This window comes from Phodopus roborovskii, unplaced genomic scaffold, assembly GCF_943737965.1.
Source record: "Phodopus roborovskii unplaced genomic scaffold, PHOROB, whole genome shotgun sequence".
Lineage (NCBI taxonomy): Eukaryota > Metazoa > Chordata > Mammalia > Rodentia > Cricetidae > Phodopus > Phodopus roborovskii.
The window spans coordinates 16,720,210-16,732,507 of NW_026126410.1; the positions used below are offsets into that span (position 1 = coordinate 16,720,210).

General features: G+C 36.8%; 1 protein-coding gene across 1 annotated transcript; it reads right to left on the reverse strand.

The window, feature by feature from the left end:
• Positions 1 to 1,037: 1,037 nt before the first annotated feature.
• On the reverse strand, positions 1,038 to 11,840 carry Rimoc1 (RAB7A interacting MON1-CCZ1 complex subunit 1). Its single transcript, XM_051182488.1, has 6 exons — positions 11,653 to 11,840; positions 8,393 to 8,499; positions 6,903 to 7,046; positions 5,127 to 5,258; positions 4,129 to 4,243; positions 1,038 to 1,876 (listed from the first exon to the last, which is right to left on the reverse strand). The coding sequence occupies exons 1-6, from the start codon at positions 11,750 to 11,752 to the stop codon at positions 1,593 to 1,595; spliced, it is 882 nt and encodes a 293-aa protein (XP_051038445.1). The 5' UTR covers positions 11,753 to 11,840; the 3' UTR covers positions 1,038 to 1,592.
• Positions 11,841 to 12,298: the final 458 nt, after the last annotated feature.

Here is a 12,298-nt window from a genome sequence, read left to right on the forward strand (position 1 = left end):
GAGCAGGGAGAGTGGAGCTCAAGGTCCTCAAATGGAAATCAGTCTGATATTATAGGCATTACAAGTCAAATGGTTTTAAAAAGATATTGCTTAACATGAGCATTTGGAGTAAGAAAGAATGGAACCTTCACAAAGACAGACAAAAAAAAAAATAGAAAAAAGAGAAACAAAGAAAATACTAAAGTTTAGTCAATAGAAAATAGGCAACCTGTTTTTCTTTAAAACAGAAAAATAAATAAATATGAATTGACTCCCTTAGAATCTAAACTTTCTGTGAAAGAATAGGGGTAGAGGTGACTAATGAAATTTGACTATCACAGTGGGAAAGGGCAGGCACCTTAGTCACAGTTGCAGTTAAGGTTCTTCTCAGTGAAGTCATACATGTAGTAACACACTTTAAAGGACTACATGCCTTCGATAGACCTTAGCCTTCTAAGGATAAATGGCTGATGAAGGATTAACAGTGTTGAGAGCCTGCTGAAGACAATACTAGCAGATAAGACAGAAGAGGAAACGAGGGGGACAGTAGTTCAGATGGTGTCCTCTGAAGTGAAGGGCAAAGAAAGCATGAAAGAGGCTCATTGGTCAAGAGTTATGAGAACAGACAAGAAAGAAACCTGTAAAAAGGATGAAAGCCACAGAACGAAAATGGAGAAAAACCAAGACAAAAATAAGAAAATTTTAAAAATGAGAATTGTCATCAGTTAACTGAAATTTAAGATTTTAGGAAGAGAGTATGGCTGATGCCCAAGGAGCAGTAACAGAAATTACTGGAATGTAAAGATATCACTGGGGCAGAAATCTAGTGCTCAGAAGGGATTACCACACAGACCATCCCAAGACAAGAGGAATTGAGGTAGGCAGAAAGACGGTGTGCAACACAGCAAACTAGGCTCTCTGACCATCAGCATTTCAATCCTAATAAAGGCAAAAGCAAAGATGTGCCCTAAAAGCATCTGAACTAATGACAGAATCATCTACTCTGATTTTTATCTTCATTACTGGAGAAACCATGCAGTTTTTGTTTTAAACAAAATAAGAAAATAATTTATAAAATAGCTAAGTCAATAATTTAAGTATTATTAGTAATACAAGGCAAAATAAACACAATGATTCATTTTTTAAAAATATTTTGCTATTTAGCTTGCTGGAAATGAAATCTAAATATTAGTTATAATCTTTTAATTGCCTACATTTATACTCATAGTATACATCTGAAACAAGGAGGAAAACTGGTTTTCATCTTTGAAGTATGCACACTTCAAAATAAGGAGATTTTGTGTAACATATATTTTACTACAATGAAAAAAATAACCTAAAGTATTATAAAGCAACTATCAATCTACATTGGGTTCCTTATTACCAGTGACAGGATATGCAGTTCAAGTTCAGTTAAAATAACATACGCCATTTTAGAAATTAGAGAATACTTTTTTTCACAGATTTAAGACTATACAATGAAAGGCAATAGCATTAGAGAAGAGTAGCCACATTTGGGCACCTTTACATAGTGTAATATTGTCAAGATCAGCGTAGTACATCTCCTCTTGGGACATGACGCCTTCTTTCTCTTGTGAGGACTAGGTGAACACCTAGCTACAGTGCTGCTCAAAGAAGCTCAAGATCTGCTTAGCATTCGTCGTGTTCCACTCCTGCGCTTTCAAAGGTCCTTCACACACTGACACATATTTCTTCAAAATTTTTTCTCCTACTTCTCGGAAATCCAAAGGTTCTTTGTGTGTAGTGCAGCTTGCTCCAAAAACATCAGTGTCAACTTCATGAGTTCCTGATTGTCGATCTGTGCAATGCTTTAATCCCCAGTAGCACATTTCTCCACTGTACATCATAGCCAGTACATGGATATCGCTAAATATTCCTGGGAAGGCCATTCATTTTGAAATTAGAATTAAGTTTAAGAAAGAAACATTGGCTACTGAAAAGCTAATAGTCTTCACCAATAAACATTTTTCGTACTATTTACTCATGCTCAGAAAAGTCCACTATCACTAGCACAATCCTAACTTAGTCAACTCTTCTGTCTTTTATCTAGAAAAGAAGTTAATACCACAAAGTGGAGTATTGTCAAATAATATTGTTTTAAATACCAATTAGGTATTCTTAACATTTCTAGGAATGTTCTTTAGGACCTTTTGTTATTTTATTTTATTTTATTTTAAGAAGTAACTTCACTGGTAAAACCCTTCTACATTATACCCTAAATTCTGTATATAACTTCAGAACTCACATAAATCCCCTGAACTGCATCCATGAACACAAAGTTTATTTTGGAGGATGCTCCAGGATCAGTGATGTAACTATTGTTATGATATGTCCTATATTTGAGTCTACTAATAGTCTCATGTATTACCATGTGTTTGATAGGTCATACAATTCTGAATTATCACAGGTGCTAATGATATCCAAGATGCTTTGTATCACTAGGAAAAAAAAGAGTATCTAGGACAATTTCCATCAAAAGATAAATATTCCTTTAACATTATTCCCAGCAATTCTGTCATTAAATATTAATGGTAGAAGCATGTTAATTTGTTAGAAAGATAAATTAGAATAAAAGATCTGGATAGACCAGAAGTAGTAGGAACATTAATTCCAACAACCTTGGAGATGGGCAGTATTACAGTTCCAGCCCAGCCACTTATACTACAGAGGAGTTTCAGGCTAACCTAGGCTACATGTAAAACCTTATCTTAAAACAAACAAACAAACAAACAAAAGGACTAAAAAGTACATAGTTAAAACAAAAAAAAAATGGTATTATTAAAATATATGATCAACTCCTTAAGGTCACTTAGACACAAATAAATGATTTATTCTAACATACAAATACTTGTGTGATAAGCAAATTTACATCAAATAAATGATCATGATAACTTTATCGTGCTGGTTTGAAAAAGAATAGCCCTCAGAGGCTCATATATTTGAATACTTAGTCACCAGGGAGCTGCATTACTTAAAAGAATGAAAGGTATGGCCTGGTTGAAAGAGGTATGTCACTGGGAGTAGGCACTGAGGGTTCAAAAGTCCATGCCACGCCCAGTCTCTCTCTCTGCTGCTACATGTCAATCAGAATGTAGCCTCAGTCACTTCTCCAGCACCACACCTGCCCTGCCATCATGCTCCCATCATGATGAAAATGGCCTAAACCTCTAAAATGCAAGCAAGTCCTCAATTAATGCTTTCTTTTGTAAGAGTCTCCTTGGTCATGGTGTCTCTTCACAGCAAGAGAACAATGACTAAGAAACTCTCATAAAACAATTCAATAGAACTCCAAGTGTGACTATAGCAGAATGCAAGTTTCTGCTGTTTTGAGTGTACCCAAGTCACCAAATTTGTTCTTATGAGCTGGCATCTTCAAATTCTACCTAAAAATAGTGGCAAGGGAAATAAGAGTTCAGCAGAACAGCTGACTCAACGAAGCACTGTAACCACAAAAAGTCGCCACTCAGGAGTGGAGCCTGGGCTTTGCCATGCTACATTATGTTTCCTATAGGTAAAGCAATTTCTACTTAGCAAACACAATTAGCACATAAAAATCCCTAAATGTCTATCTCCTTTAAAATTTACTTCTAGTATGATATTAATAGTCAAAAATAATTCTTTTCAAAACAAAAATAGGCGGAAGTTACATGATACATTAACTCCCCCAAATTAACTCCAGCTCTGCATCCTCTTCGGTCCTCCATGTGTACCCACATACATTCACGCATTTACAAACAAAGGATAAAGGTTGAAAATGCATATACATACATACATGCACACATATTTATCTATGCCTCACATCTCACTATGTACCTCTCATTGCCTGGAACTCACTTTGTAAACCAAGTTGATCTTAAATTCACAATTCCTCATGCCTCTGACTTTTGAGTACTAGGATTAAAGAGTTTTGCCACCACATCTAGCCAAAACTAAATATATTTTATGTGTTTTTCTACATTATATGAAAATATTTTAGTTCTTGAATTCATTTTAAATCTAATATGAAATTTAAATGAGAGTAAAGCTAGCAAGCTTTCTAAAAATCTTTAAAAAAAAAAAAAAAAGAAAGAAAAAGAAAAGAAAAGAAAGAAACTGCACTTAGCAAACTTTAACAAGAAAACACTTTACCTGTACTCAGTAATTTAGCTGTGTCTAGGTCTTGGAAAGAAACACCTTCATTTAACTGGATAGGGCATCGATGATTTAGCATCTGCAGCAAGTAATTGATCCCATCAACAAGGTACTAAATAAAGAAACCAAATAAATTAAATCATCAGACACAGAACTATAAACAAGAGTACTTTTTGCCTCATTCTTTACTAAAGGAGAAATGAAATACAGAGGTACACATAATTACTATTACATCCCAGTGGCATAAGGACTCACCAATCTAAGACTGTTCCCCCAGTAATAAGAGTATGGACAAGGAGAAAACATCAACTGCAGCAATGCACTTATTTAAAGATGTTATCAAAGGATAAATACTGTAAAGATGAATTCAAAAGAACTTTAAAAATATATGGAGTTTTGGTTTTTTTGCAGAACTGGGAACTGAACCTAGGGCATCATGCATGTTAGACAAGAGCTCTAACTCCAAACTACACTTTCAGCCCTTTTTATGATTTAGACATATTATAACTAAATTTCTCTACCTAAAAGTAAGGCTTCCTGTTTCTAAGCCTATGTAAATTATGAATACATTTAGACTGAGCTGGAATTCTAGGTGACACAATATTGAGATTCATGTCTTTTGAATAATAGTTGTTAGAATAGATATAAATCATAAAGTCACACTGTTTTAGGAGGAGGGTCCTACAGGCATCTCATAAGACTCATAACAAAACTTCTTCAATCAAAGAAAATAATTGAGAAATTAATAGCTTTGTCTTATATTTAAACAAAAATAACAATTAAGAACTTGAGTAACACATGTAGTAGTTTCCAAATTATATTATTTCATGTGTCATTTTAGTGTTCACAGAAATGCTAAGAGCATAGCCTATAAACCTAAAATGTACATCTATTTACTGGCCCAAAACCTCTGATTTCACTACTGTTATTATAAAATGTTTTAAGGTCTGTAAATGCTAACAATCAAAATCATAAATGAAATTGGTTTTTTTTACCTTCTGAAGCAAGTTAGATTTTCTTAAGAGCCACTCCCTTCTCTTAGTTAGAGAATGACAATACATATATAACAGGGCTCCTCGTCTCCAAGAGAGGCATTCTAGTAGTTCATCCCCAAGCAAATTGCACAGCTAAAAAGAAACATAAAAGCCATATCCACAAAAAAAGCCATACTTTTACAAAAATCAAACTTCTAAAGAAAAGTAAGCAATTCAAAGCACTCTCATTTCACAGAATGTGTCCCCAGGTTAGGTAAAAGAGGAATGCTTATGTTGGAATTAAGTAGAAGTATTGCCATCTGTTGGATATATATGGTAAAATAACTATAACTTACAAATAGTTTTATAAAATAACTTGAAAAAAAAATAGTAGCAAATTCCCCTACGGTTACTTGTAAATGCAAATTCCATTGTCACATTAAAAAGATGCCCTTTTAGAAACACATTGAGTCAGGATCATATCTACTTTTCTAGAAAGAAATAGGAACTATAGAATAGAATAATAATTAAATATAAAAAAAATTTAATAAACAAAATGTTTGTAGTGATACGGCCTTTAAATCTTGGAGTAATTTGCTTTTTCAGGTAGCTTTTCCTAATGAATACATAGAGCCATGAAGGCATTTAGGTAGACAGTCAGCAGGCACATAAATACAAGAACTAACTGACTTGAAATAATATCCAACAGGGTCACCATGAAGGCTCAGCAGGTAATGGTGGTTATTGTCAGGCCTTAAAACCTGAATCCAATTCCAGAACCCATGTGGTGGAGGAAGAGAAGTGACTCCTGCAAGCTGTCCTCTAATCATCACAGGTGTACTGTGGCACATACATGTGCACGCACATATTGAATCCACAAATAAATGTTTAGAAATATTACAAGAACATCCAGAACTAGATATATGAGGCCAAGTAGAGAAGGCTGTTAACAAAGTGTGTGAACAGTATAATACAGACAAATCGAGACTATCAAAATATAAAGACAACATCGTTGGGCAACGCCTGTCTCTAAAATAAAAAAGAGGGGAGTTTCTGGCAAAGAGTAAGGGAAAACTCCTTAAAGATGCAGAAAAGAGCATGAAAGGATGAGTGATGCGTGCTAGTAAATGTTCACCAGGATCAGGATTTAAACAGACAGTAAAGACTGGCTATGGTGGGACATGATTTTCATCCCAGTACTTAGAGGTAGAGGCAGATGGATTTGTGTGAGTCTAAGACCAGCCTGAACTACAGACTTCAGAGGCAACCAGCACTACACAGGGAGACCCTCTTTCAAAACTCTAAAGAAAAAGGCAACAGACAAAAGTAGCAATCAGATTATATGACTGTCAAGAAACAGCAATTGCAAAAGGAAAATGAACAAGGGAATAGCTGTGTTAGAAAAAGACACTGTAGATAATACAATCAAATTCTATTATATAAATATCCTGAAAGTAGTTCATAAAATACACTTTTCTGAACATGGCCTGGAATGTTAAGCTTCTCTTCCTCATCCACTACCTGCTTTGAGACAGGATCTTTCTAAATAGTTTTGGCAGGCCTGGAACCCACAGTGTAGACCATGCTGGCCTAGAACTTGCTATTTAAATTAGGCTGGCCTTGATCTCAGAGATCCCCTTGCCTCTGCCTCCCAATTGATAGGAGTAAAGCATGTAAAACCACACCCAAAAAACCTCTTTTTTAAAATCTTAACTTAAAACAAAGATACATTCACAAGCAACAAAAACAAAGAGCAGGACAATGTTCTATTATTATTTGAAAGTATATAGAACTTACTTTGGGATGCATATTGTTTTCTTTAACTAAAATTTCTGGTTCTGAAAGAAAACTGAGAAGCTCTTTTACTTTCTGAGAAGAGTCTTCAGGAAAATCTTCATCAACTAGTTTATTCTCTTCAAAATATGTCATGTCCAATATGGCCTTAAGACAAAAAGGAAAAATATCTGTAAGAGATGGAAATTGACAGAGTAGCATAGGGTTTAGCCTTCAGTATATAGAAGCCTTATTAGATACTCAACCATGTCAGCACTGTATTTAAATTTGAAAGTAAGCAAAATGTTCAGGCACAAAGAGGATTAGTGATGACAATGTATCAAGATGTAAATGAAGATTCATGTTTCAATTAACATGTTATAATTATGAAAATGTAATCAATTATTAAATTATTTCCTACTGTATAACTCCTAAAAACTTTATAAATGCCTGAACTATAGTCTAAATCTACTCTTCAATATTGAATTTTTAGGGAATTTGTTTTCCCAAATATACAGTCAGTATTTGAGAGCATACACTCTGCTGCCACATAAATGAAGAATGCTATCAATCTCTGCAATTCCAATGCTGAGTCCCCAGCGGCCCGTAAGACCTTAAAACTCTTTAGTCCTTTTACTTATTTTAATCTACTGGATTAATATTAAGGAAACTGGGCTGCTGTAGTAGTATATCTCTTCACAGCAATAGAAACCCTGAGACAGGAGGTAAAAAAGTAACAGAAAAATGTCATGAATGTGTGTAATGATAGCACAGGAATAATGTTAACAATCCTAAAAAAAGATGAATTCCAGGGGAGAAAATTAGACCCGACTCTGAAATGTTCAAGGTCTGAATGTCTAGATTTCTGAGTGGTTATCATTAACAATATTAATAGCAGTATTTTTATTGATGCGTGTAATGAATCTTACTCCTTTGCAAACTGCAGTTTCTTTCTTTCTTTTTTTTTTTTTTTCTTTTAAACAAAATTCCATGTTTTAAGATTAACTTGATTTTATCACATATAACCTTTGGGAATCAGGGACTGAGGGAAATGGCTCAGTCAATAAAGTATTTGATGCAAACATTAGGACCTGCGTTTAGATCCTCAGCACCCATGTAAGAAGTTGGGCCTGGCAATAAGCACTGTAATCCCAGCACTGGGAAGGAAGGCTAAGACAGGTGGATCTCTGGCACTCACTGGCTGGCCAGTCATCCCAGCTGAATCCATAAGCTACAGGTTCAGTGAGAGACCCTGTCTTAAAAGTCAAGATGGAAACTGAAGAAAACACTTAACATCAACCTCTGATCTTCACACAAATACAGACAGATGCACAGAAAATACCTAACATCAACCTCTAATCTTCACACAAATACACACAGATGCACAAGCACCCACATTCACGTGAATATATGTGTGTAACACACATACCCTCAATAAAGACAGAGTACATATGAACATATGTGTGTAACACACACATTCTCAATAAATCCAGGCTTCACATTTGTTTTAGTACCTGTGTGTATAGTTCCAAAAGATTTGATGGATTTGAGCATTCTTTCTCTTCGCCACACAGGAGCTTCAATTTTTCTAGAGCTGCAGAGGCCCGAATTAAAAAGTGATCTGTAAGTAATAAAAGCATGATCATTGTACATATATTCAAACTATCTTTTAAACAAAAAAGGCTATATAACAGAAATGTGATGTAATGAAACTATATTATGGCATGACAGCAATGTCTTACTTAAACATTAAGTATTTCATACATAAAACCCAATCACAAGTAAATTTATTCTCCAAAGTAAAGTAGTGAAAGCCGTTTTAGATTCACTGTTGCTATTCTTTAAATTTCAATCTATATTCTTAAGAAACTTTATCAAGGAATTAAGTATACAATTCACTTCTTGAGTGTGTATGGGTAGTATATATGTATATGTAGGCATGTGCACACATGTGATTGTGCATGTGGAGGACAAATACTGACATGCAGGTTTCTTCCTCAATCATTCCTCACTTTATATACTGAGGCAAAGTCACTCACTTGAAAATGGAGCTTGTGGTTCTCTAGTCTAGCTAGTCGGCCTGCCTGCAGAGAATTGGAATTACATATGAACCACTACAACTTGGCATTTACAATACAACAGTTTATCATGAATAGCCTGTGCTTTACCTACTAAGCCATCCATGTAGCTCTCAGCTTATTCTTGTAAGGCATTTTTTTTCCCACAATGTTGAAATACTCAAAATACTTATAATGAATTTACAACTATGATTGGAATAACACAAAATCTACAAATTTGCAGAAAGAGCTTCCACTGAATGCATGTAATTTCATAAATGTAATTGCAAATGTTTCCTAATAATTGATCAAATCAAATTCTGTAAAAATATCAGACTGTAAACAACTCTATCTTTATCACACTTGTATTTCTAGCTTCTGTAAATACAATTACAATTTAAAGGGTTATCTTGTTCCTTTTAAAACTTTGTTATGGAACAAATAACCTCACTCCTTCAAAACCTACAGAAAGCAGTCATGCCAATACTTGTATAAACTCTCACAATATAAACTATCACAATATCCAACCTTTACTGTCTCCCCTTTACAACCATATTTTCTTTAATGGGTCCCAAAGCTACCTCCCTTAGGCATCACTTCATGTAGTAAAAGTTATATACTGCATACCAGAGTACAAGACACTAAGATCTCTCAGCCTCTTTTCTGAAATATAGAGGCTTTCCTAACATTCTGCCAATGGATAGACAATGTAGTGTTTGGTGTGTTCTCATCTGCCATCTGATCCACCCTCTGCTATTACATAAAGAGATAAGCAGTTCAGTGTTAGAATAATAAAAAGAAAAAGAAAGAAAGAAAAAACCATTGGGCATGGCAGCTGGCAGTCACATAACGAACAACCTTTAGTTTTCCTAGGTTAAAACCAACCAACCAACCCAACAAACCAACAAAACTGTAGCTTTAGATGATTTTAATTGTTGTGAGATCACTTTTCATCTGGCCTAAATGCTATTTAGTTAACAGTCTTCCCATCTCTCCTTGGCCCAAAAGTACCAACCATACAACTCAGAAAACAGGGATCTACTGTGAACCCAAATAGTATGGAGTACTGCACTTCCTACATGCCTTGGAAGCTGTTTATGTTTTTCCTTTAACTTACAAGATTATTGTAAATGTCAAGACTTATACTGAACCGAGTTATTACTGAAGAAAGATGTTACAGTTATTACTACAGGAAGAGTGTGGTGCTGGCATAGCTATCATTTTGGAAAAGTCCATAAAAATACATTCTCTTTATCTAGACATATTTAAAGTAAACCAGCTAGGCAAAAGACAAAAGTGACTCACATAATCTCTGGGGAAAGTCCTTCTTATAGAATAATTTCATGTAGGACAATATCATATAATTTCATATAGGACAATAACAATGAAAAATTAGGGGGGAAAGGCCATAAACATAAAGAGCATTCATAAATGGAATGAAGATTAGCTTTATGTAATCTAGTGTGAGTAAAATAGAAACTATCAATACTGACAACTTAATAAACATATTTAACTGTTAGGCTAAAAGACAAATTTCCTATGTGTATTGTTTTTATTGCATGAAAAAGGGCCAAGTTTAATTCAAATATATATAATCTTGTTTTAATTAAATCTAAGTAAGCCCTGGTAGTAATTCTCTAGTAAGATTAACTTCAGTACTGATCAGGAGCTCATAAAGTGGACAATTATTGGTTGTGATTTTAGTAAAATTTCAGACATAAAATGTCTCCAAACAGATCATGTAACACTGAACTTTTCTTTCCAGGCTTCTACTACATAGGATCACAGAATTCTTTCTAAAGAAAATGAATAACTGTTGGGTTCAGGAATAAGTAAATACAAATTATTCGGGCTCTCTAGGCTGACCCAAATAAAACTAGAATTAAAAGTAACCTGGATACAGACCAGGTAATAGTCATTACTGAACCCTGTATTCCATCTGCAAGAAACCAAAAGACACACAGCCTCAGCATGGTGAGTGGGTCACTGTCCTAAGAAGCAACAGTCCAGCAATGTTCTTCATTGAAAGTGGGTCATTTAATTGTAGAGTCGATTCTGTAAATACACCAACTATTCACTACGGTTTTTCTATTAGTCTTGTTACAAGAATCTTAAAGCTCATGTATGGTAAAGGCTCAACCTTCAAAAAAAAAAAAAAGTGCTGTCAAGCCAATTGTAACAGAGAAATTTCTCAGTACACATATGGCTTTGCAAGAACTAAATGGTGTGGAGGGGAAGTACATTTCAACTACATCAGTGAAACTGTAAAATACCGTTTATTTACAATTGAATTTTGAATTGATCACAAAGGGGAAATTTACAAGGCAGTAACAAGAAAGTGAACTGTCACGCACGCATCTCTACATTTACTGGATGCAAAGAAAGCATCGTTCATTTGCGGTCAGTATAAGCATTCAGAAAGCCTCCAAGTGTACTTTTTATTCACTACCCTTTTCGCAGGTCCGACAGTACACAACTGGTCGGGTGTAAACAAAAGGGATTTCAAGGACTATTAAGAACGCTGCCTTGGCAGCATGACTTCTGAGAGGGTCAGTGACTGCCCAATGGGGACCGGCTGGGAAGCGCCAGCCCTCCCTCACAAGGCCAGGACCAGGGACCCCGCCTCGGACCGCAGGCCGCGCCTTCCGGCCAGCGAGCGCCGCGGCACCGCGGGTCTCACCAGGGTCCGCCCGCCTCCCTCCGCGGCGCTCCCTCACCGTCTTCCCCCGCGGCTTCGCTCAGGTGCTGTATGTGAGCCTGAGCCAGGTCCCCGAGCTCTTCCACCCGCCTCACCACACCGGACACAGCGGCCGCCATGGCCAGCTCGGGCGCGCCCGCCCGATCCACGTGACCACGCCGGCCCGCGATCACCTGATGGCCTCGCTGGCAGAGCGAGAGCCGAGCCCACCCGGCCGGTGGGCGGAGACATGGGCTGCGGGCAATGACCGTCCTCGCCCGCAGAGGTCGTTCCGGGTATTTTGTTCATCCGGCCAGTCGTCCGGCCCTCCCACAATCCTGTGCTGCAAGGGGCCGGTGTGATGTAAAGGCACACCTCCCTCCCGCCTCCTTTCTTCCACCAATCGGAAGTCGACCATGCCCGAGACTGAGCCAATGGGACTTCGGCTGACTCCGCGGGCGCGGGGAGAAAGCGGCCCCTGCAGCTGGCTGGCAGACGGCCGACTGGAAGGTCTGGAAAGAGGATTGCAGCTGTTGGCGTTGTAGTGGGGGAGGTTGCCTAAAATAACCGATTGTAGTCCCTTGGCCAGAAACGGAAGTCTCTGGACCGGTGAGGTTCATCCGAGTTCAGAAACCTGCAATTAGGCAGTCTGCGAGGTACTAGTTGGAATAACGCCTTTCCGAATA

Bases quoted from the DNA above. Each gene is read 5' to 3' on its own strand.
- Rimoc1 (XM_051182488.1), bottom strand. From the start codon at position 11,752: ATGGCGGCCGCTGTGTCCGGTGTGGTGAGGCGGGTGGAAGAGCTCGGG. The intron at 8,500-11,652 runs GTGAGGGAGCGC...TATTACTTACAG, and splicing joins CGAAGCCGCGGGGGAAGACG to ATCACTTTTTAATTCGGGCC. The intron at 1,877-4,128 runs GTAAAGTGTTTT...TGGCCTTCCCAG, and splicing joins AGCTAAATTACTGAGTACAG to GAATATTTAGCGATATCCAT.